The 24,489-nt window shown below is 40.0% G+C and overlaps 1 protein-coding gene across 1 annotated transcript in view; it reads left to right on the top strand.

Annotated features, from left to right (window-relative positions):
• LOC126183614 (WD repeat, SAM and U-box domain-containing protein 1-like) overlaps positions 1-24,489 on the top strand; it is a 218,763-nt gene that overhangs the window by 90,068 nt on the left and 104,206 nt on the right. The window contains exons 8-9 of the mRNA XM_049925730.1: positions 6,875-6,987; positions 23,350-23,495. Of these exons, the coding sequence (XP_049781687.1) occupies positions 6,875-6,987; positions 23,350-23,495 (259 nt within the window). The remainder of the gene's footprint in view (positions 1-6,874; positions 6,988-23,349; positions 23,496-24,489) is intronic.

Raw genomic sequence — 24,489 nt, 5'->3', positions numbered from 1 at the left:
ATATATGGACAATTAATCAGTAAGAACTTTGTTGATAAGTGCAGAAAAACTGTCAGTATGCAAAGGCAAAATTCAAACAGAAACAAAGCAACAGTAATTAAGGAAATGAATACTACCACTAATAAAAAAATGAAAGTTTTTTAATACAAAGAGAAAGAGAAATTCATCACTGAATAAATAGAAAGAGAATGAGATAGAATTAAACACAGAGGCGAGAGCACTAAACTGAGAATAGATGTTGCTCAACAAAGGAAAGAGAATATTAACATGGAAATTAGATTACAAAGAAGGCAGATAGCTAAAAAACAAGATATCACCAAACAGATGAAAATGACCTCAAAATTTATAAAAAAAGAGGGTGGCTAAAACGTCAACAATCACAGAAAGAGATTGGAAAAAATAAGGAGTAGAAAAGCTAAATTAACATGTGGGTAACGAGATACAGTGCAGTCAAAGGATGTAACAGAGACGTGTTTAGAGACAACAAAAAGTGAAGGAATAATTATTGAAGATTGAGGACATTTTCAAATGTGAATTGGAGGTTATGTCATAAGTTTAGACAAGGTACGGAGTGAACAAAGTAAGGACTTAAGAAAGAAACAGAACAATTGACAGTCATGAATTGCAGAAAAAAACTGAAGATGGTGGGCATACAAATGTTAAATTCAACTAATGAAAGGTGCATTGACATGTATGTGACTTAATGTTGACTGAGAGATGCCAAGCTTTTCGAAACAGGTATGGATGTCAACAGCTTTACCTGCCCACTCGACTCCTATGTATTAAAAAGTGGTTATTCTGAATTTCTGAACTGGAGTTTGATGACATTCCTGGTGTATTTCATTGTGTTAATATTGTGTGAATTTAAGCCACAGGATATTGGCTAGAATTAGCTATTTTACAAAACGACTATGACAGGAAAATTGAGGAAATTCGAGCTCCTACAGAGGCAGCAGTTATTCTTCTAGTACACCATTCATGACAAACAGGAAACGGAGGAACTAATAGCGGTACTCAAAGTACCTTCTGCCACACACTATAAAGTGGCTTGAGGAATATGAATGTAGATATAGGTGTTCCTTAAACCACTGTGCATGATTCTATGTTGCATAGGCAAGAGTTGGACTGAAAAATGACTTGCCCAGTGGGGAAGATTTGATGTGTGTAAGATCGAGAATAATATTGACATAAGTCATAGCTTCCATCATTCTTTTTGTAACAAGCGCAAACTCAGTTGAGTGCTCCTGTGCCATGATACCATTGCTACTGGTGTCTTGATGCACTGCTTTGCACTTGTCAAGCTGGAAGGAAGCATTTCCTTACACAAATTATGACATGATGTAACAGGAATCATGATTCATTTCCATTCTTGTATGGTTATAACAAAATATTGCTACGTTCTCTTCAGTCATAATAAATAACCTACATCTAATACATACTCCGCAAGCCACCATGCAGTATATGGCCTAGGGTATGTTTTACCTCTACCAGCCATTTCCCTTTCTATTCATCATCATCATCATCATCATCATCATCATCATTTAAGACTGATTATGCCTTTCAGCGTTCAGTCTGGAGCATAGCCCCCCTTATACAGTTCCTCCATGATCCCCTATTCAGTGCTAACATTGGTGCCTCTTCTGATGTTAAACCTATTACTTCAAAATCATTCTTAACCGAATCCAGGTACCTTCTCCTCGGTCTGCCCCGACTCCTCCTACCCTCTACTGCTGAATCCATGAGTCTCTTGGGTAACCTTGCTTCTCTCATGCGTGTAACATGACCCCACCATCTAAGCCTGTTCGCCCTGACTGCTACATCTATAGAGTTCATTCCCAGTTTTTCTTTGATTTCCTCATTGTGGACGCCCTCCTGCCATTGTTCCCATCTACTAGTACCTGCAATCATCCTAGCTACTTTCATATCCGTAACCTCAACCTTGTTGATAAGGTAACCTGAATCCACCCAGCTTTCGCTCCCATACAACAAAGTTGGTCGAAAGATTGAACGGTGCACAGATAACTTAGTCTTGGTACTGACTTCCTTCTTGCAGAAGAGAGTAGATCGTAGCTGAGCGCTCACTGCATTAGCTTTGCTACACCTCGCTTCCAGTTCTTTCACTATGTTGCCATCCTGTGAGAATATGCATCCTAAGTACTTGAAACCGTCCACCTGTTCTAACTTTGTTCCTCCTATTTGGCACTCAATCCGTTTATATTTCTTTCCCACTGACATTACTTTCGTTTTGGAGATGCTGATCTTCATACCATAGTCCTTACATTTCTGATCTAGCTCTGAAATATTACTTTGCAAACTTTCAATCGACTCTGCCATCACAACTAAGTCATCCGCATATGCAAGACTGCTTATTTTGTGTTCACATATCTTAATCTCACCCAGCCAGTCTATTGTTTTCAACATATGATCCATAAATAATATGAACAACAGTGGAGACAGGTTGCAGCCTTGTCTTACCCCTGAAACTACTCTGAACCATGAACTCAATTTACCATCAACTCTAACTGCTGCCTGACTATCCATGTAAAGACCTTTAATTGCTTGCAAAAGTTTGCCTCCTATTCCATAATCTTGTAGAACAGACAATAACTTCCTCCTAGGATCCCGGTCATATGCCTTTTCTAGATCTATAAAGCATAGATACAATTCCCTGTTCCACTCATAACACTTCTCCATTATTTGCCGTAAGCTAAAGATCTGGTCCTGACAACCTCTAAGAGGCCTAAACCCACACTGATTTTCATCCAATTGGTCCTCAACTAATACTCGCACTTTCCTTTCAACAATACCTGCGAAGATTTTACCCACAACGCTGATTAAAGAGATACCTCTGTAGTTGTTACACTCTTTTCTGTTTCCATGTTTAAAGATTGGTGTGATTACTGCTTTTGTCCAGTCTGATGGAACCTGTCCCGACTCCCAGGCCATTTGAATTATCCTGTGTAGCCATTTAAGACCTGACATTCCACTGTATTTGATGAGTTCCGACTTAATTTCATCCACCCCAGCTGCTTTATTGCATTGCAATCAATTGACCATTTTTTCCACTTCCTTAAATGTGATCCTATTTCCATCATCATTCCTATCCCATTCTACCTCAAAATCTGAAACATTACTGATCGCATTTTCACCTACATTGAGCAACTCTTCAAAATATTCCCTCCATCTGCCCAAGGCATCCACAGGATTCACCAGCAGTTTTCCTGACCTGTCCAAAATAGTTGTCATTTCCTTCTTACCTCCCTCTCGAAGACTGCTAATTACACTCCAGAATGGTTTTCCAGCAGCTTGACCCATAGTCTCCAACCTGTTTCCAAAGTCTTCCCACGATTTCTTCTTGGATGCTGCAATTATCTGTTTGGCTTTGTTTCTTTCTTCAACATAACTTTCTCTGTCTACCTGGGTTCTGGTATGTAGCCATTTTTGATACGCCTTCTTTTTCCTTTTACAGGCTGCCTTGACTGTATCATTCCACCAAGCTGTTTGCTTCATCCTACTTTTACACACTAGTGTTCCAAGACATTCTTTAGCCACTTCTAGTATTGTATCCCTGTACCTTGCCCATTCCTTTTCCAATGACTGTAATTGACTACATTCAACTAACTGGTACCTTTCTGAGATCGCTGTTATGTACTTGTGCCTGATTTCCTTATCCTGAAGTTTCTCCACTCTTATCCTCCTACATATGGACCTGACCTCCTGCACTTTCGGCCTCACAATCCAAATTTCACTGCAGATTAAATAATGATCAGTGTCATCAAAGAATCCCCTGAATACACGTGTATCCCTGACAGCCTTCCTGAATTCCTGATCTGTTATTATATAGTCAATGACAGATCTGGTTCCCCTGCCTTCCCAAGTATACCGGTGAATGTTCTTATGTTTAAAAAAGGAGTTTGTGATTACTAAGCCCATACTGGCACAGAAATCCAAGAGTTGTTTCCCATTCCTGTTGGTCTCCATATCCTCTCCAAATTTACCCATAACCTTTTCATACCCTTCTGTTCGATTTCCAATCCTGGCGTTAAAATCACCCATGAGCAGAACACTGTCCTTGTCCTTTACTCTAACAACTACATCACTGAGTGCCTCATAAAAACTGTCCATCTTATCTTGATCTGTCCCTTCACAATGCGAATATACTGACACAATCCTAATTTTCTTGCTAGACACTGTCAAATCTATCCACATCAGTCGTTCATTTACATACCTTATTGCAACTACGCTGGGTTCCATTTCTTTCCTGATGTAAAGCCCTACACCCCATTGTGCTATTCCTGCTTTGACGCCTGACAGGTAGACCTTGTATTCTCCCACTTCCTCTTCTTTCTCACCCCTTACCCGAATGTCACAAACAGCTAAAACGTCCAGCCCCATCTTACTTGCAGCCTCTGCCAGCTCTACCTTCTTCCCCGAGAAGCCCCCATTGATATTAATAGCTCCCCATCTCATTACCATTTGTTTGCCAAGTCGTATCTTAGGAGTCCCTGGTTTGTCAGTTAGAGGTGGGACTCCGTCACCTCCAAAGGTCCGAGGCATTTTGCTCTGATTATTGCCAGCATCATATTTAGAGTACCAGGGAAGCAGGTTGCTAGCCTTACTTGCCCCGAGTCCCATTGGGTTTTACCCCTAACGGCTGAGGGACTAACCGGTGGATTTGGTAGTCTTTGCCGTATGAGCACAAAGGTGACCATGATTCAGAATATGTCCGAGATGCCCAGCCTTATTCCAAAGTAACTGGTATCCCGACTGTCGGGACCACTTACTTGGCCACTCATACGTTGCCCGTGGTTCATGAACTAGGACATGACTACAGGAACCCACACCTTTCTATTTCGCTCGCAAATACAGCAAGGGAAAAAGACTGTCTATATGTCTTCATATGAGCCCTGACTTATCTTATGTTCGTGGTCTTTGTGAAAATGTATATTGGTGGCTGTATGATTGTTATGCAGTCTGCTTCAAATCCTGGTTCTCTAAATTTTCTCAATAGTGTTCCTCAAAAAGAACATCACCTCCACTCCAGGGATTCCCTTTCAAGTTTGCGAAGTATCTCCATAATACTTGCTTGTTGATTGAACCTACCAGCAACAAATGTAGCGGTCTGCCTCTGAATTGCTTTGATGTTTCTTAAGCCTGACCTGGTGGGGATTGTAAACGCTCAAGCAGTACTCAAAAATGGGTCGCGCTACTGTTCTCTATGTAATGTACTTTGCAGATGAACCACACCTGTGTAACACTCTTCCAGTGAACCAATATCAGCATTCACCTTCCCCTGTACAAACTATACATGGTCATTCCATTTCATATTGCTTTGCAGCATTATGCTGAGATCTTTAATTAACCTGACTGTGTCAACTAGCACAGTACTAATACAATATTCAAACATTATGGGATTGTTTTTCCCACTCATTTGCATTGGTTTACATTTTTCTACATTTACAGCTAGCTATCATTCATCATTTCAACTAGAAAGTTTTTCTTGAGACATCTTGTATCTTCCTACAGTGACTCAATTATGACATACTCCTGTACACCACAGCATCATCAGCAAACAGCCCCAGATTGCTGCTCACCCTTTCCACCATAATATTTATGCATGTAGAAAATAATAGCAGTCATATTATAATTCCCTTGGGCACTCCCACTCACACTCTCTGGTAAACACTCACTGTCAAGGACAACATACTGGGTCATATTACTTAAGAGGTTTTCGAGCCACTCACATATTTGGGAACCTATCTCGTATGCTCTTACCTTCATCAACAGGCTGCAGTGGGGAACTGTGTCAAACTCTTTTTGTAAATCTAGTAATATGGAATTTGCCTGTTGCCCTTCATCCATTGTTAGCAGGATATCGTGAAAAAGAGGGGCAAGCTGAGTTTCACATGAGTGATGCTTTCTAAATCTGTGCTGATTTGTAGGTAGAAGCTTTTCCACCCCAAGGAAATTTATTATACTTATACTTAAACTGAAAATATGTTCAAGAATTCTACAGGAAAATAATGTTAAGGATATTTGTCTGTAATTTTGTGGGTCAGTTATTTTACCCTCCTTATATACAGGGGTAACTTTCTCTTTTTGAGTTGGCATGGCACATACAAGACTTATCTCCTGCAGATACTGCCCTTAACTATGTGCTCTGAGACATATTCTTCCTCATCCAGCATGTTTTCCTCGAAAGATGCATTATAAGATTGGCCATGATTTTGAACTCCATGTTTTGACTGATGCACATTGCCTTTCATATTTACTAACAATTTTAATCATTTACTACTTTTGATCAACACTATTGACAATGTCAGTTGAACATCTGATAATCCTCACCATTTTCATGATGATTATACCCACCTGATGCACTATGAGAATTTCTCATTGTCAAATTCACTTTAATAAGAAGTTTTCTATTTTCTGCTTGGAGAACTAATCTTCTAAGCATCTAATGAAATGTCGGAAATGATAGAAGAGTATTAAGAGAGGTGACCAGTATAAGAATTTAATGAAACAAAGGTGTTTTGGGTATGTGAGATATTTTATTGAGCAAAATAATCAGGAGTCAAAGACAAGGATGAGAGAACTATCAATGATAAAGAAAGCATGACAGAGTTGCTTAGTCTCTGAAAAAATATGAAACACAAAATTTCTGATATTAGGACATTTTCTTATCTTGTTATTATGGAAACAGAAGAAACAGACCATGTAATTGATTTATCTTCTATTTTCTACATAGTTTTGATGACATTGTGCGTGTGGTACATAGCTTTTGTTGTGACATTCTTAGATGTTAGTTTCTACGTATAGATTTCGAAGAATAATTGCATCACTTATTTTGAATGTTTCTTGTTCTTAAAAATAGGTTCCAATGACAAGACCCTTGCAGTATGGGACCTGACGGGAAACCTGACCGTAGACTCAGAACTGACAAAACCATGCTCTGCCCTACGTCACTACGCCAACAATAATACTGAGGTGAGTACAATGAATGGATTTGCACGAGTACTTTGTCAGTGGGAAGAAATCCATTACAGCTCATTTCTATTTGCATTTGTATTCATGTGGTGCTCATTTTTGTCTTTTTGGATCTATAAATTCTTTTTTCGAGAAGATCTCTCAGATTCTTAGAACTTTTTAGGTGATGGCATTGTTTTTAAAACAGTGTAAGGCTCCACAGGTGGTCTTGCTTGCCTCTGTTCTAGGACCAGTAGACGTTTTTGAGAGAAATCACATCAGACGGATGAATTTTTCAGAAATTTGTGAGAGATTGGAACAAATTAGGGATTGAAGTTTACTTTCTTACTACAGCTGAGTCAGGCTGCAGTACTGAAACAATGTGGCCTGCCAGGACAATGTACCTGTGTATGTGGTTTTCAAATAGCCTGCAGATAGAGGTAGAGTGATAGGGAAGTGTGGGTAGAATGAGGTCTGCATATGCATAGTGTCAGAGAGCGGGCAAACGATGTCTGAATTGCCAAACTGTGTTGCTGTGGACAACAGTCAGGTTCTTTGCCTGTGGTACATTGCATTACATGTTCAAGTCTGTGAGGAGAATGATAAATTTTGAAACTGATGTCAATTAATCACCTACATGAGAGAAATCTTAGTTCTCATCTTGACTACATTGTGTCCACTGCTTCACTGCAATAGTCTGCATGACGTGTGAAGAAGAGAACAGCTAAGTGGTAATTTCAAGTACTGTGATGAATATTCACCAGTCAATTCGAAGATAGGGACACCAGACTGTGTTCAGAGTAAAGACACTCTGACTATCTAAATTTTACCAGTGAATTGTCGAAGTATTATGATAATGATTGAAGCAGAAGGATCTATAATGCCCATGTATTAATAACAAAGTTCCCAAATTTATCATCCTCTAGCAAAGTTCTCAGACTCAAACTATTCTTTGGATCGATAGCTGGCTAAAACCCAAAGTAAAAAGCTCTGAGAAATTTAGTGAGTTGGGGAACATTTATCAGGACAGGTTAGATGCCATATGAGGGGGACTTTCCATTGCAATTGACAAAAATATCCGCTCTATAGAGGTTGAAATGGAGTGTGACAGTGAAGTCATCTCGTCCCATTTAACAGATCTAGGTGAAACCAAGTTAATTGTTGGATGCTTTTACCAGCCACCCAATTGAACTTTGACAGTTCTAAAATCATTCAAAGAAAGTCTACAGTTGGTAGCATGTAGTTATCCAGATCATGCGATACTAGTTGGAGGCGACTTTAACGTTCTGAGTATAGACTAAGATGTCTGTGGATTCATTGCAGTTGGTGCAGACACACAGTCTTGTGAAGGGCTTGTGTACACAGTTTTTGGAAAACTGTCTTGAGCAGCCAGTTCGCAAGTCCATATGCAATGGAAATACCTTAGACCTCGCAGCTACAAGCAGGCCAGACCTTATCAGTGGTGTCAGTACGGAGATGGGCATTAGTGATCATGGTGCCATCATAGTAATTGTTATTATGAAAGTTAATGAATCAGTCAAGAAGGCTATGAAAGTGTTTCTGCTAGAAAGAGCAGATAAGCAGTTGTGAGCATCTCGCTTAGCAGTGAACTGCAGTCATTTAATTCCAGTATGATGGGCATAGAGGAATTATGGGCAATGTTTAAACAGTGTACGAAGGAATTAATAAAATATTCTCAGCTTTCAAGCTGCATCAAGTGGTTAACTGCCCATGAACTTTCGGCAGAGATCTCCTCTACCACTGTCAAGTAATTGACTGTCATTTTAATGCTGCTGCTGCTGCATGTAGGTAGCTGTGCCACTGTCAATGAAGTCATTGGTGCCCAGTCTCGCACCAGTCTCGCAGAACCTGCCTCAACTCACCAATCACAGGTTCCCCAGCCATACTCAGCTGCAGTCTACTGTCATTATTGAGGGTGTTGTCCAATATTTTGACCTCTGTTGCTTCTTTTATTACGCTATCTCAGAAGCTGTGGCCTATTCAGTAATAGAGGTATTGTGAAATGCAATTCAGTGTCCATTTTCCAGTGCATGCTCCACTAAAGCTGATTTTTTGAGATAGCATAGGCGGAAGCAACTTTCATGTTCTATGTGACACTTTTCAGTAGTGCAGACAGTCTGACTGACATAAAACCGCCCACACCCCCACAGTATTTTGTATATTCCAGGAGTTCTGAGGTCTACATTGTCTTTCACAGGTTTCATTAGTTGCCGGATCATTTCTGGGGGCCTGAAGGCACTGGCAGTTTTATGTTTCTTCAGGAGGTGACTAATCTTCCCTGTTATTGAGCCACAAAATGATAAAGACACAATCTTCTTTGCATCTTCTTCAGAGACCTTCTACCTTCTGCTATTGCGTCTTAGATGAAACTGCTTGCAAAATTTGTCTGTTGTTGTAACTATTTTCCTCGAAAACTCTAAGTAATTAGCTCAGATCCGTCAGCAGGTTTTTGGTGTGTGTGACAGTTTCAGCTCAATGTGCCAAAGTCCTCAGAACAGACCGTTTCTGTGCAGGGTGGTGGTAGCTAGTGGCATACAGGTGCCCAGTGCGTGAGTGGGCTTGCAGTAAATGCTGTGACTGAGACACCCATTGGGTTCACACCAGGTGGGAATGTCCAGGAACGGCAAGGAACCACTCTTCTCTACTTTAATCATGAACTTTATGTAGTCATGGTGGATGTTGTTAATGTGTTCCAGGAATTCTTCCAGCTTTTCATGTCCGCAAGGCTATGTGATGAAGTTATAGTCAATTTAGCAATAAAAATAACTAGAATTTGCAGATGATGTCCTCAATATGCTCCATAAAGAGATTGACTACAACTGGAGCTAATGGGCTCCCCATTGCAATGCTGTCCATCTGGTTCAAATATTCTCCTCCATGTAAAAAATATGATGATGTCAGGATATGTTCAAATAAATCTACGACGGTGTTGTCAAATAGCTGGGACAGCAAGTCCATGGTGTCTGTGATGGGTAGACATGTGAATAGAGAAACCACATCAAAACTGATCATAATATCCCTTTCACCAAGATGTAGATGTTTAATTCAGTCGATGAAGTCCACCATATTCTTTATGTGGTGCACACAATGTCCAGCATGCATTGAGAGGAGGTTGGCCAAATGCTTTGCAAATATATTGGTTGGTGACCCAGTGGTGCTCTTGGGGATCTGATGGTGCTTACTATAGGCCTTAAAAGTATATCTTTCTTGTATACCTTTGGCAGATGTAGAACTTGGGTGGTCTGGGTGCCTGAGGGAGGTTGTTTTAGTGACACACTCTTCCAGCAATGACTGTTAGATAAGTCTTCCTCACTATTCTGGATGTTGGGTCCTGATGCAATTTTTCATATGTATCTTCCTCGAGCACCCATCAGATTTTTGCATCATAGTCGTCTCGTTCCATTAGGATGGCAGCATTGCCTTTGTCAGCTGGCATGACAAATGTGAGTGAGAGGATCATTGTGGAGAGCATGGAGGCTGTTGTGTTCAGCTCTAGTCATGTTTGGTGCATGCAGTTTGCATTTTAAAAGAATTCAGCCCGTTTCTCTTTCTCTACAAACTTCTCCTGCAATTTCACTGGGGCCTAATGGAACAAGCCGACTATGATGTGAAAATTCGACAGATGCTGAAGGAAGATGGTGCAAAAAACTGCTTCAGGGCCCAACCCCCAGAATGGTGGAGAAGACTTCTCAAACAGTTGCCAGTTGTAGTGAGTGTCATTAATAACCACCTTCCTCATGCACCCAGACCACCCATGTCCTACATCTGGCAAAGGTGTATAAGGATATTCCTTTAAGGCATATAGTGAGCACCATCTGATTGCTAATCCATTGACTCGAAAAGCATTTGGCCAGTCTCCTCTTGACACACGATGGCTATTGTGCACACCATATAAAGAATACAGTGGACTTCATTGTTTGAATTAAACATCTATGCCTTGGTGAAGGGGATATTATGATTAGTTTTGATATGATTTCCCTATTCACGTTTGTGCCCATCGCAGACTCTATGGACTCGCTGTCCTGGCTCTTCGACAACATCATCATGGATTTATTTAATGTTATCATATGTTTTAAATGGTGGTGCATATTTCAACCAGATGGACGCATCACTATGGGAAGCTGGCGTCTGCAAAACTTAGTTGTTTTTATTGCTACATTGATAATTCCTTTGTCATGTGGCCTCATGGACATGAAAAGCTAGAAGAGTTCCTGGAACACATCAACAACATCCACAACCACATAAAGTTCTCACTGGAAGTATGGAAGGATGGTACCCTGCTGTTTCTGGAAGTCTTTGTCTGTCGTAAACCCAACGGGTATCTCAGTCACAGAGTTTACCAGAAGCCCACCCACCCACCCACACCCACCCACCCACCCACACACACACACACACACACACACACACACACACACACACACACTCTAGTATCTGCTTGTCACCAACTACCAACACCCAGCACATGCACCGTCTGTTCTGAGGCCCTTGGTACACTGAGCTGAAACCATCTCAGTGCCGAAATCCTGCCGAGGGATCTGAGCTACTTACATAGAGTTTTCAAGGAAAATGGTTACAGTAACAGAAAAATTTCACAAGCAGTTTCATCTAAGCCACAATAGCAGAAGGTCTGTGATGGAGATGTAAAAAAAGATCCCATTTTTATCATTTTGTGGCTCAATAACAGGGAATATTAGCCGACTCCTGAAGAAACATAAACTCGGCACAGTCTTCAGGCTCTCAAGAAATATCTGGCAACTAATGAAACCTGTGAAAGACGATGTATACCTCAGAACACCTGGAATATACTAAATACTGTGTGGGTGTGGGCAGTCTGATATCAGTCAGACTGTCAGCACTATTGAACAGCGCCAGATAGAACATTAAAGTTATTTCCATCTATGCTATCTCCCCCCCCCCCCCAAAAAAAAAAAAAAATAAAATAAAATAAAATAAAATCAGATGTGGTGGAGTATGCACTGGACATGGACACTGAAGTACACCCTGGGATCCTGTACTTGGTGAGTTGAAGCGAGTTCTGCAATCGCACATCTAAAACATTGCTGTATCTAGTGTATGACTGGGCACCTGTGACGACATTAGCTGTGGTGCAGCTATGTAAGCATGGTAGCAGCATTCGTATGACTGTCAAGCTCTTTACAATCACAGAGGAGATCTCTGCCAAAAGCTCGTGGGTAGTTAACCACTTGATGTGACTTGAAACTGAGAATAATTTATTAATGTTTAAACAGATATATGCATAGTAAGTGGATTAAGGATGGAAAAGGCCCATAGTGGTTTACCAATGAAATGTGGTAAATGCTGAGGAAACTAAGGCTGTTGCACCACCAGTTCAAAAGAGACTGCATAAATGTTGACTGGAAAAGGTTAGTAGAGTTCATGTGTCTGTGAAAAGATCTATCAGCAAAGCATATAGCAACTACCATCATTATAGCTTAACAGAAGATCTGGCCAAGAACTCAGGAAAATTCTTGTCATATGTAAATTCACTAAGTGGGTCTAAGGCTTTCATCCAGTCAGTCATTGAACTGTCTGTGTAGCAGTTGAAGATGACAAAACAGTAGCAGAAGTTTTAAATTCTGCTTTTAAGAAATCGTTGAAGCAGGAGAATTGTTCAATCATACCACTGTTTGACAATCCCACGGAGTCCCATATGAATAGCATCACGGGTATAGAGAATCATGTAAAAGAGTTTAACAGAAATAAGTCACTAGGTCTGGATAGAATTCTAACTCAGTTGTACAAAGTGTACTCTACGGCATCATCTCTCATCCAGCGCAAAGTCCCAAGTGACTGGAAAAAAGTGCAGATGACTCACGTATGTAAGAAGGGTAAATGAATGGACCTGCAAAATTAGAGGCCAATACCCTTGGCATCAGTTTGCTGCAGAATTCTTGAACGTATTCTGAGTTCGAATATAATAAATTTGCTAGAGACCTAAAAGCTTTATGTCCAAGAATGAACACGGTTTTAGAAGGTATAGCTCGTGTAAAACTCAGCTTGCCCTTTTCTCACATGATATACTGTGAACTATAGATGAAGGGCAACATGGAGATTCCATATTTCTAGATTTTCGAAAAGCATTTGACTCGGTACCGTACTGCAGACTGTTAATGAAGGTACAAACATACAGATTAAGCTGAAAGACTTCTGAGGTAATAGAACTCAGCATGTTGCCCACAATGGTAAGTGTTCAGCAGAGAAAAGGGTATTATCAGGAATGCCCCAGGTAAGTGTGATACGACTGCTATTATTTTGTTTATACATGAATGATTTGGCAGACAGGTTGGGCAGCGATCTGTGGTTGTTTGATTATGGTGCTGTGGTGTACTGGAAGGTGTCAAATATCTGTGACTGCAGGATGATACAAAATTTCTAGTTGGTGTGATGAGTAGCAGACAGCTCTAAATATAGAAAAATGTAAGTTAATGTGGATGAGTAGGAAAAACAAACCTGTAATGTTTGGATACAGCATAAGTAATGTCCTGCTTGACACCGTAACATCATTTAAATATCTGGGTATAATGTTGCAAATTGATATGAAATGGAACAAGCATGTGGAGTTATGGTAAGGAAGGCAAATGGTCGACTGCTGTTTTAGTGGGAGAATTTTAGGAAAGTGTGGGTCATTTGTGTAAAGGAGGCCACATATAGGACACTAATACCAATTGTTCTTAGTACTGCTCGAGTGTTTGGGATCTGCACCAAGTCTAACCCAAAGACATCGAACCATTTCAGAGCTGGGCTGCTAGATTTGTTACCAGTAAGTTCAAACAACTTGCAAGTTTTATGGAGATACTTCAGGAATTCAAATGGGAATCACTGGAGGGAAGGTGTTTTTCCCTTGCTCTGTCTGGTAGTGGAACAGGAAAGGAAAAAAACTAGTGATGGTGTAGGGTACCCTACACCAAGCACCGTACAATGGCTTGAGGAGTACATGTGTAGATGCAGATTTAGATGTAGCTAACACAGCTTTGTGAAGACTTCAAGTACAGTATTTCTCAAAATGACAATTGTCTAATGACAGTATCTTTGAAACTGGTTGCAATAAGTGTCATTTATTATGATTTGCACTATATTACACGTAAAAATGTAATACTCCACAAAGACTGTTGTAAAAATGGTCTGTAATGGTGTCATATTTTTTGCTGTCAATGGGCATTATGAGTGTAAACTAACTTGTTCAGCATTACAGTGAGAGACCACATTTATGACCAATTACACAAGCAAACAATTAATCATTGTCTATGAAGAAAATGACAATGATTTACATTGGTTTGATATCAGAGTTAATAATGAATTTATATGGCTCCATTCTAATGAGTTATTAGAGGATACAACACTAGGAACAGTATGATCTGCATACTTTCATAAGATAAAGATTCCTCATCTGTAAAGGCTGGGAAGTTCCCACATGCTATGTATACAGTTGATATGTTGACAAATACATTTTTTAAACCATGAGTCTTAAACCAAGAATATTATTACTTTACTTTGTTCTTAATCTGCATCATAATATCACTGTCACTGATATCTGAGCCTGTGTCCGAACCATCTGATTGTAAATTTGATGATGATAGTTTCAAGGCTCATATACATCTTCACCTCTGTATCAAAGACTTCTACCTGAAGCTTTTCAAAGAACTACACACAGTGTGTCCACACGGAAAGGGGACATTGTTGCTTCATGCACAAGTGATTCAGTGTCCGTTATCTTGAATGTTTTGTTTTTCTCTCCCACATAGCCTTCAACATGTGTCCAAATTAATTCCATTTCATTATACTGACAGTGATATGTGGGTAAACAGAAAATTGCATGACCATATTCACATCCAAGAAAGTGAAATTCATAAATTCTGTCATGTGACTTGTATAAATTAACGAGCTGCAGGAGTTTGGTGTGAGCCTGATTTATGCCATGTGGAATATTTTTATTTCTAAGCCAATGCACAATATCTGCTTTCCTGGTGTTTGTGCTGGGCATTTTCTCCGTAAAAACTGAATGATAATGGGCATGGTGCATTACAATGACTAACTTTGAAGTAAGGTATGGCAAGAATTGTTCAGTAAACCACTTCTTGAAACTGACAGCATTTGTTTCTGAATGATAGTCAGTCACTGCTTTTTTTCTTAAACCTAAATACAAATTTACTCTCGGGGACAAAACCAGAAGAGTCAGCATGCAGAATAATTATCCAAGAACCTATTCCTATGGGAACATTAAAATTGCCAGTACAACCAGTGATTTTTCCAATAGGTATTCCAGGAATGATTCTGATTCACTCAGGTTTCATCAAGGTGATACACTGTCGAACTACCTCCTTCTCTTGTATCGTGCCTCTATATAAGGGATGTGATTCATACTGTATCTGTATCACTTCTTTCAATCAGAAGCTGTCTTCTTAACATATTTGAAACCAATGCCTCTTAAAATTCTTTGCACTGATGGACCTGTAACTTTGAAGCCAATTTTCTCATGCATAATTGTAACAAGTTTTTGTGATATCAGGTATCCACATTTTATATACATTTCAAACATAGAGTGCTTTAAAATATTGTTGTCAAAACCGTCGATTTGTGTTAAAAGTTTCTCATGATTTGGTTGCTTTCTGACACAAAACCAACTTTTCCTGATGTTTCTACCACTGTGACACTTTTGTTTACAACTCTCTTTAGTTATCTTACTGACATCACCTGCTTCTGCATTCCATTCTTGTATCTTCATTTGTCAACAGTAGGAGTCTTGCGTTCAAATTCACATTTTAAATAGTTATAAATGCGGTAAATAATTCCCCTCATCTGCTTGTGAAGCACTTCATGTTTATTGCCGTCATATGACATATTTATTTGGAAATTGCACTAACACATTGACAGATACACATTCACAGATATATTGCTACACAAAAATAACAATGACACTCGAACGAATGATTTGGTTTTTGTGAAGTAGGGCAACAGTGCAGCGCACATGAGAGAGATTCTTGCCATCTAGCTGTAACTCACAGGACTAGCCACACAGAAAGAGAACAAATTGTATCAATGCCAGTGGTTAATGGAGGAAGATTTGCAGAATGGCCGAAAATTGGGCCACGTTCCTACATGTCGTGGTCTTCAGTTAGTTCTGAAGAACCATATTGTTCAAAAGCTCAGCAACAATTCCAATCTTGTTTGTGTTGCTGTTGACCACTTTAATGCCTCAGCTATATGGTGAGGGGCTACTTTTCATTCTTCCATTGTTTCTGTTCTGTTGAAGACTTTCCAGTATTCCATTAGTTGAAACTTCCTGGAAGATTGAAACTGTGGGCTGGACCAGGACTCAAATCCAGAACATACACCTTTCACGGACAATTTCCCCACCTGCTTAACCATGCAGGCACATCTTCCATCTTCACAGCTTTATTTCTGCCAGTGCCTCTTCTTCACCTTCTAAATTTCACAGAAATTCTCCTGCATACTTAGCAGGAATGGAACTGTGAGAAAGAGTATTTTGGAGAGTTGGTGATGAAAGTGAAGCTGTGAGGGAAGGTTGTGAGTTGCGCCTGGGTGGCTCTGTCAGTAGAGCAATTGCCCACGAATGGCAAAGGTTCTGGTTTCGAGTCACAGCCTACCACACAGCCACCGAGCGAAGTGGCTAGCACACTGGACTCTCATTCGGGAGGATGACAGTTCAGTCCCACGTTTGGCCATCCTGATTTACGTTTTCTGTGATTTAACTAAATTGCTCCAAGCAAATGTCGGGATGGTTCCTTTGAAAGGGCATGGCCTATTTCCTTCCCCATCCTTCCCTAATCCGATGAGACTGATGACCTCACAATTTGGCCTCCTCCCCCAAACAACCCAACTCAAACCCAACCCTACCACACAGCCAGTCAGCCAGGAAGTTCCAAATCAGTGTACACTCTGTTTCAAAGTGACAATTCATTCTGAATTGTATTAGTTGTTTGTGTCCAGGAGGGTAAATTCTGTATACATTATATATGAAGTGCAACATAGCTCACAATGCCTCCCCCTCCTCCCTCCCACCCCCCTCCTTTCTCTGGTAATCCATTTATCACCTGTCTGTGATGTATATACTTTTGGAAGGAAGGAAGGAAGGAAGGTAGGTGGGTTAGTTAGTGTTTAACATGCTGTTGATGATATAGTCATTAGGAGCATGTGCTTGGATTGGTCATAGAAGGGGGAAGAAAACAATCATGTCCTTTTCAATGGAACCACCCTGTTACTGGTTTTAAATACTTTAGGGATATTGTAGTAAGTAAAAATTACACACAAATTATGCTGTGAATATCTTATGAAATACGCTGATTTCTGCAGAGATTTTTTACGGAAATGGTTAGTAAATATGGCTGACATGGAGAAGTGATAAAGTCCTCTCACTGTGCTACATGGAAAGTGTGTGAAGTTCCTGTGTAATACAAAAATTAAGGAAGCATATAGTTATACATAGATTTATTTAGTATGCATAAATTCAACTTATTTCTGAAATGATTTTATAGATCACTTTGTTATTGGTCAAAAGTGGTTAATTTTTTTAGTTACCAAAGTCATAAGCAGATAATGACATTGGTTGCAACCTCTGACAGCATTCTTGAGTTTAGAGAAATTACTCTTACAGCACATTAGTGGTTGATGTGAAATTGTAATGGCTGTTGATGTAACTGTCACAAAAGTGACACATTGTTTTAATACGTGAAGGCAAGGAGAAAGTTTTTCAGCCTGTCAGGAAGATTGTGTATGTATCGATGAAACTTCATTTTTATTGTGTTGGGATCTGTTGTTCAATAACATGTTTTGTGTGAACATGGGAATTCACCTGAAGTTGATGAATGGCTGTAAGGATTGCACTCCTTCATTTTCAGCAGTTAACAAAATTGATACTTGAACTCTTAACATGCTGTATGTTTGACACCATTTTCTTTCTGTGGATGAGACATGGATGTACCACATTTGGCCAAAAATGGAACAGTGGTAAAAGAAAGTGGGTAGAAGCAAATAGCTTTGTGCCAATGAAGGGAAAGTTCACATCCTCTGCCAGTAACATTATGGTCATTGTTTTCTTGGATGCAGAAGGAATTCTTTGTACTTATTACTTTGTGAAGAGTAAAACATTAATTGGTGAATACTACACAAGTCTTCTGGACGAACAGGATGAAAAAGAAATAAATGACTTGTGTAAGTTGCAGGACTGTGAACATACCCACAAAGGTGTTTCTACAATGGAAAAAGTGAGGAATATGAAGTGCAAATTTCAATGTCTATGAATCTCCAGATTTGGCACCCACTAATGTCCAGCTATTTCCACATCAAGAGAAATTTGCGTTCGGAAGAAATTGGTGGCCAATAAAGGTCTTAAGGTAACTGCAGATCGTGCAAAATAGAGCCCTGCAAGCATGGGGCCTATCTGCACTGTCTTCATACATGTGCAGTGTGTGAAATAGAGAGAGAGCACGAAAACACTTCATGAACTTCGGTGGATGTTGCTGCAGATGACCGATGCTTCCTCACCTAGTAACACAAGCAAGTGAACACTTAGCTGTAGGCATGCATATATTGCATGCTTTGGCACAGTGAAGTGGATATCATGCACTCACAATCGCTTGCACATAGGTTGCGAAATTGTAACGTGCACATGTTCAATGCACTTTGCTTCCCTCCCTCACAGACTTGGACAACATTTATTCAAATGAGGAATAAAGATTAAAAATTATAATTCATTATTTGTGTATAACAAATGAAAATACTTCTTTGAAATATTATTCATTTACACAAATAACATTTATTCATTACCTATGAATAAAAAAAACTTCATGAATAATTGATAAATTTGAAATCCAATGACATTTATTCCTCCAATTCTTTGTAATTCATTAAGTAAACATTTTTCCAAACATCTCATCAGAAACTTTATTTGATTTTCGAGGATTTGCCGTTGTGTCACACTAAACGTAATACTTTCTACACATGTAAAGAGGATAGCAGTGCATTATATCACCTAACACCATCTTTATTTGAGAATAACTATACAAGACTTCGAATTGCAATCATCTTCAGCAAAGACTGAGAAGTCATCAATTCCACACCAGTAACCCCCCCCCCCCCCCCCCCCCCCCGCCTCCCTCCAAATAATAAATAATTCATAGTAATTTGATTTTACCCTCATCTCCCAAATTACATTCAAAATAAAATCATCTTTGTATGGCAGAAGATCATTTGAAACTCATGATATGATATCATTTCTTTTAACATTTCTTCGGTTATTATGTGTCTGCAGTTTGTTGTGGCCAGCAAAACAGGTAAACTATTTGTTTTTAAATCATATTCCAATTGGGGTAGAAAGACAGAAAAAGTCTTCCAATCATCTCTTGACACTTTCTTGATAGATATAGTTGCCAGTGTGCTGTGCTACTCTTCACTGTTTCCAAACACAATGTCTCTTCCGGAATTTTTCAATCTTGAAGCTCTCTGTAGCTGCATAGCTGTGTGTCGCATTGATAAACTATTCCGTCTTCTAAAAGAAAGCTTATTTGTAATTAATCATAAAATAGTTTCGAATGACTTTAGTCATTCAGCATCATTCCAGAAACATCTTAGGAAATTAGTGTTTAGCAGCCACTGAGTTTTTGCTTGGTTCATTTTATCGCACTATGAACATAGATGGTGTAATTATATCAATGAGACATCCATTTTCAGTATTGTTAGCAATCTAAGGAAGATATAGCAAATTAAGAGTTTTTGTCAGCTGGCTTCTCATCTTTGGCTACTTATGTGGCATACTTGCACATGTCAGCAGGAGGAGGGGGGGAAGGTACTGGCAGGTGCAGAGACAGTTGACTGGGGCTCCATCGGTGGTGTAAGTGCTAAGAGCCATTTGCCTATAAGTATTTTTGTTACACTATAAATAAAGTAAAATGGTGCTGAAATCAAAGGTTGGTTTGAGCACTGCAGTGTTTTGCTAGGCACGGTAGTGTGCCCCTAACTTCCTGCTACCTCTGAAGCAACTTACATAGTCATTTAAAAGGGAACCTACATTTCGACATGAACTCTTAAACAGGGTGCAACTTGGCTTGTAATTATTAGAGTTGGAAGAAGCGGTATGTAACAGAGGAAATTGTAGCTGCAACATGTGACTGAACTCCATACCTTTAGGTTTGTTGTCTGGAACTTTACCCACTGAGCCATATTTCTGGATAAACTACACTCCTGGAAATGGAAAAAAGAACACATTGACACCGGTGTGTCAGACCCACCATACTTGCTCCGGACACTGCGAGAGGGCTGTACAAGCAATGATCACACGCACGGCACAGCGGACACACCAGGAACCGCGGTGTTGGCCGTTGAATGGCGCTAGCTGCGCAGCATTTGTGCACTGCCGCCGTCAGTGTCAGCCAGTTTGCCGTGGCATACGGAGCTCCATCGCAGTCTTTAACACTGGTAGCATGCCGCGACAGCGTGGACGTGAACCGTATGTGCAGTTGACGGACTTTGAGCGAGGGCGTATAGTGGGCATGCGGGAGGCCGGGTGGACGTACCGCCGAATTGCTCAACACGTGGGGCGTGAGGTCTCCACAGTACATCGATGTTGTCGCCAGTGGTCTGCGGAAGGTGCACGTGCCCGTCGACCTGGGACCGGACCGCAGCGACACACGGATGCACGCCAAGACCGTAGGATCCTTCGCAGTGCCGTAGGGGACCGCACCGCCACTTCCCAGCAAATTAGGGACACTGTTGCTCCTGGGGTATCGGCGAGGACCATTCGCAACCGTCTCCATGAAGCTGGGCTACAGTCCCGCACACCGTTAGGCCGTCTTCCGCTCACGCCCCAACATCGTGCAGCCCGCCTCCAGTGGTGTCGCGACAGGCGTGAATGGAGGGACGAATGGAGACGTGTCGTCTTCAGCGATGAGAGTCGCTTCTGCATTGGTGCCAATGATGGCCGTATGCGTGTTTGGCGCCGTGCAGGTGAGCGCCACAATCAGGACTGCATACGACCGAGGCACACAGGGCCAACACCCGGCATCATGGTGTGGGGAGCGATCTCCTACACTGGCCGTACACCACTGGTGATCGTCGAGGGGACACTGAATAGTGCACAGTACATCCAAACCGTCATCGAACCCATCGTTCTACCATTCCTAGACCGGCAAGGGAACTTGCTGTTCCAACAGGACAATGCTCGTCCGATGTATCCCGTGCCACCCAACGTGCTCTAGAAGGTGTAAGTCAACTACCCTGGCCAGCAAGGTCTCCGGATCTGTCCCCCATTGAGCATGTTTGGGACTGGATGAAGCGTCGTCTCACGCGGTCTGCACGTCCAGCACGAACGCTGGTCCAACTGAGGCGCCAGGTGGAAATGGCATGGCAAGCCGTTCCACAGGACTACATCCAGCATCTCTACTATCGTCTCCATGGGAGAATAGCAGCCTGCATTGCTGCGAAAGGTGGATATACACTGTACTAGTGCCGACATTGTGCATGCTCTGTTGCCTGTGTCTATGTGCCTGTGGTTCTGTCAGTGTGATCATGTGATGTATCTGACCCCAGGAATGTGTCAATAAAGTTTCCCCTTCCTGGGACAATGAATTCACGGTGTTCTTATTTCAATTTCCAGGAGTGTATTAATAAGTTTTTTATCATATAGAAACTGCACTGAACCAAGGGAACAGATACTAATCATAGATCTGTGTACAAGAAATAAATAAAGAAAATGCCGTAGTATTCTATGTTATTTGTTATTTAAGTTACAAATAATTTATTTTCAGGTAAATTTATTTGAATGATATGTACTAGAATAATTATCAAGATACAAATTTATTCAAATAATGTCCATCTCTGCTTATCACTACACCTTACGCATCCTTCCTCTTCGTGGTCGTTGCAGTTAATATTATAAACTGTAATGAGTTCTGGTAGTTAATTTGCTCAGTTTACTCATGAGAGCCTGCAGTGTAGCTAGACTGAAGTCATTTTCTTAGTTATAAAAATAGCAGACAATTGTAATCAGTTGTCACACTCTTCAATATAAATCTGTTTCATTTGTTCTGTCCAAAATGGTCTCAATGTCAGCGTGATTTTAGCCGGAGTCTGTGTTTGAGCATTATTTCATCAGCTTTTATTCACGCAAATTTAGATTTCCACAGCTAAATCAGTGATCTTCAGTAATATTCAGCATTTGATTAAAACATTACATTTTGTTATACATAGTCATATTTCGTTGCTGTGGTAATAACTGATGAATCTTAGGTATACAACATTCATTTTCTACATAGAAAACTGACTGCTAAAAAAAAATTCTAATTCTAAATGTAGTAATGCTTGCAAGGCCCATTAGTGCAACTACATTGTGACAAAGCTGTACAGAGGCTGTATTTTCTAGGGGTGTGGCAGGGCCATACACCTGTTGCCCCACATTCACTGAGTGAGCACTATGTGATACGGAATGAAAGCGCATGATACCTAGTGAGGAAATTACTGGTTGCATGCTTCCCCATGTGTGTGTGAAGCGAGTGGTGGGCAGTGGATGCTACTAGTATGGTTTTGTCATGGGATGTACTGCTCTAGTGCAAACTGCACACACCATTACAGTTCCACCTTGTGTTCCATTGAGATCATCCTCATTGGGAACACATACATGCCCATCAACTGCAGAAAGAAGCATCATGCATCACGACTTCAAAGTATAAGAATTAACCTAGTTAGTACTCTTTAGTGGAACATTTAAAGAAACCATTAAATCAGAGTATTATTTTCTAGTACAATTAGAAATGACTTTAATGAAATTGTTTCCTGTTCTTATAACCAACCACTAAAAAGAAATGAACATTACTGTCATAGAAACAAATGTGCCTTATGCTGACCACCTACAGCGTACAGAACGTTAAAAAGGATATTACATTTGGCAAGTTACTTTTTCTGTTGTTGCCCCCTCTAAATTCATTTCTTAAGTATTTACAATTAAACAATATAAATATCAAAATATTCTGTCAAATTACTCAGTTGGCATCCCACAAGCCATTTTAATTAAGCTAACTATTTTAGCCTTTTTTGTGCATTGAGCTGAAAGAATTAAAAAAAACTGATGCTGAATAATTCTCTTCATTCTGCTGTACTCTCTACACACAATATGTGATAAATATATCATTTTTGCATATTTATAACCAATTAAATTGTGAAAAATGTAGCTGTTGTCCTTTTATTCACCTGTTTTGGTGATGAAAATTGCATGTCTAGTAGTATAACATCGAGCAGTTGTTCTGTTCATTATTACGAGTACGACCTAAATACCAATAGGAAAATCTTATAGTAGCAGAACCTGTGTGCTTATAACTGTTTAAATTGTTTCAGCATGGGTTACTGGATGAGGAAGAACTTATGAGGCAAGCAGAAAGAGATAAAAATGAAGTGAAGCTTTTACAGTCCATTGATGGTCATGAAGGTGGCATCAACACATGTCATTTTTCTGGGAGTAAGCTTCTGGCATCAGGATGTGGGTTAGTTGTAGCTTTAAAGAAGGTGTTTACAATTTCTTTTTGTATATTATCCATCTTTCCAGTATGTATTTAATTACATATAACACAATCAGTGCCTTCTCTGTGCGATAACAGTGGAAATACTGTCACTGACAGAGCTGCTAAAGTAGAGTTACTAAACACAGCCTTCCGAAATTCCTTCACCAAAGAAGACGAAGTAAATATTCCAGAACTGGAATCAAGAGCAGTCGTCAACATGAGTAACTTAAAAGTAAATAAACTCAAAATAGTGAAGCAACTTAAATCATTTAATAAAAGCAAGTCTTCTGATCCAGACTGTATGCCAGTTAGGTTCCTTTCAGAGTATGCTGATGCATAGCCCCATACTTAACAATCATATACAACCACTCGCTTGGTGAAAGATTCCTAACCACAGACTGGAAAGTTCCACAGGCATACCAATATTCTAGAAAGGCAGTAGGAATAACCCACTAAATTACAGGCCCATGTCATTAACATCAATATGTAGCGGGATTTTTGGAGCATATATTATGTTCGAACATTAGGAATTACCTCAGAGAGAATGGTATATTGACACGCAGCCAACATGGAATTAGAAAACATCGTTATTGTCAAACACAACTAACTCTATTCACATGAAGTGTTGACTGCTATTGACAAGGGATTTTGCTTGTGCGACTGGATTCATGATTTCCTGTCAGATAGGTCACAGTTCATAGTAATTGACGGATAGTCATTGAGTAAAACAGAAGTGATTTCTGTCATTCTCCAAGATAGTGGTATAGCCCTGTGCTTTTCGTTATGTGTATAAATGATTTAGGAGACATTTTGAGCAGCCATTTTATGTTGTTTAAAGATGATGCTGTCATTTATCATCTAGTAAAATTAACAAAAGATGCGAAACAATTTAGAAAAGATACTGGTATTGTGCAAAACTTTGCAATTGACCCTAAATAATGAAAAATGTGAGGTCATCCACATTAGTGCTAAAAGG

The sequence above is a fragment of the Schistocerca cancellata genome, chromosome 4, assembly GCF_023864275.1.
Source record: "Schistocerca cancellata isolate TAMUIC-IGC-003103 chromosome 4, iqSchCanc2.1, whole genome shotgun sequence".
Classification (NCBI taxonomy): Eukaryota; Metazoa; Arthropoda; class Insecta; order Orthoptera; family Acrididae; genus Schistocerca; species Schistocerca cancellata.
This window is presented reverse-complemented; position numbering and strand designations above follow the sequence as displayed.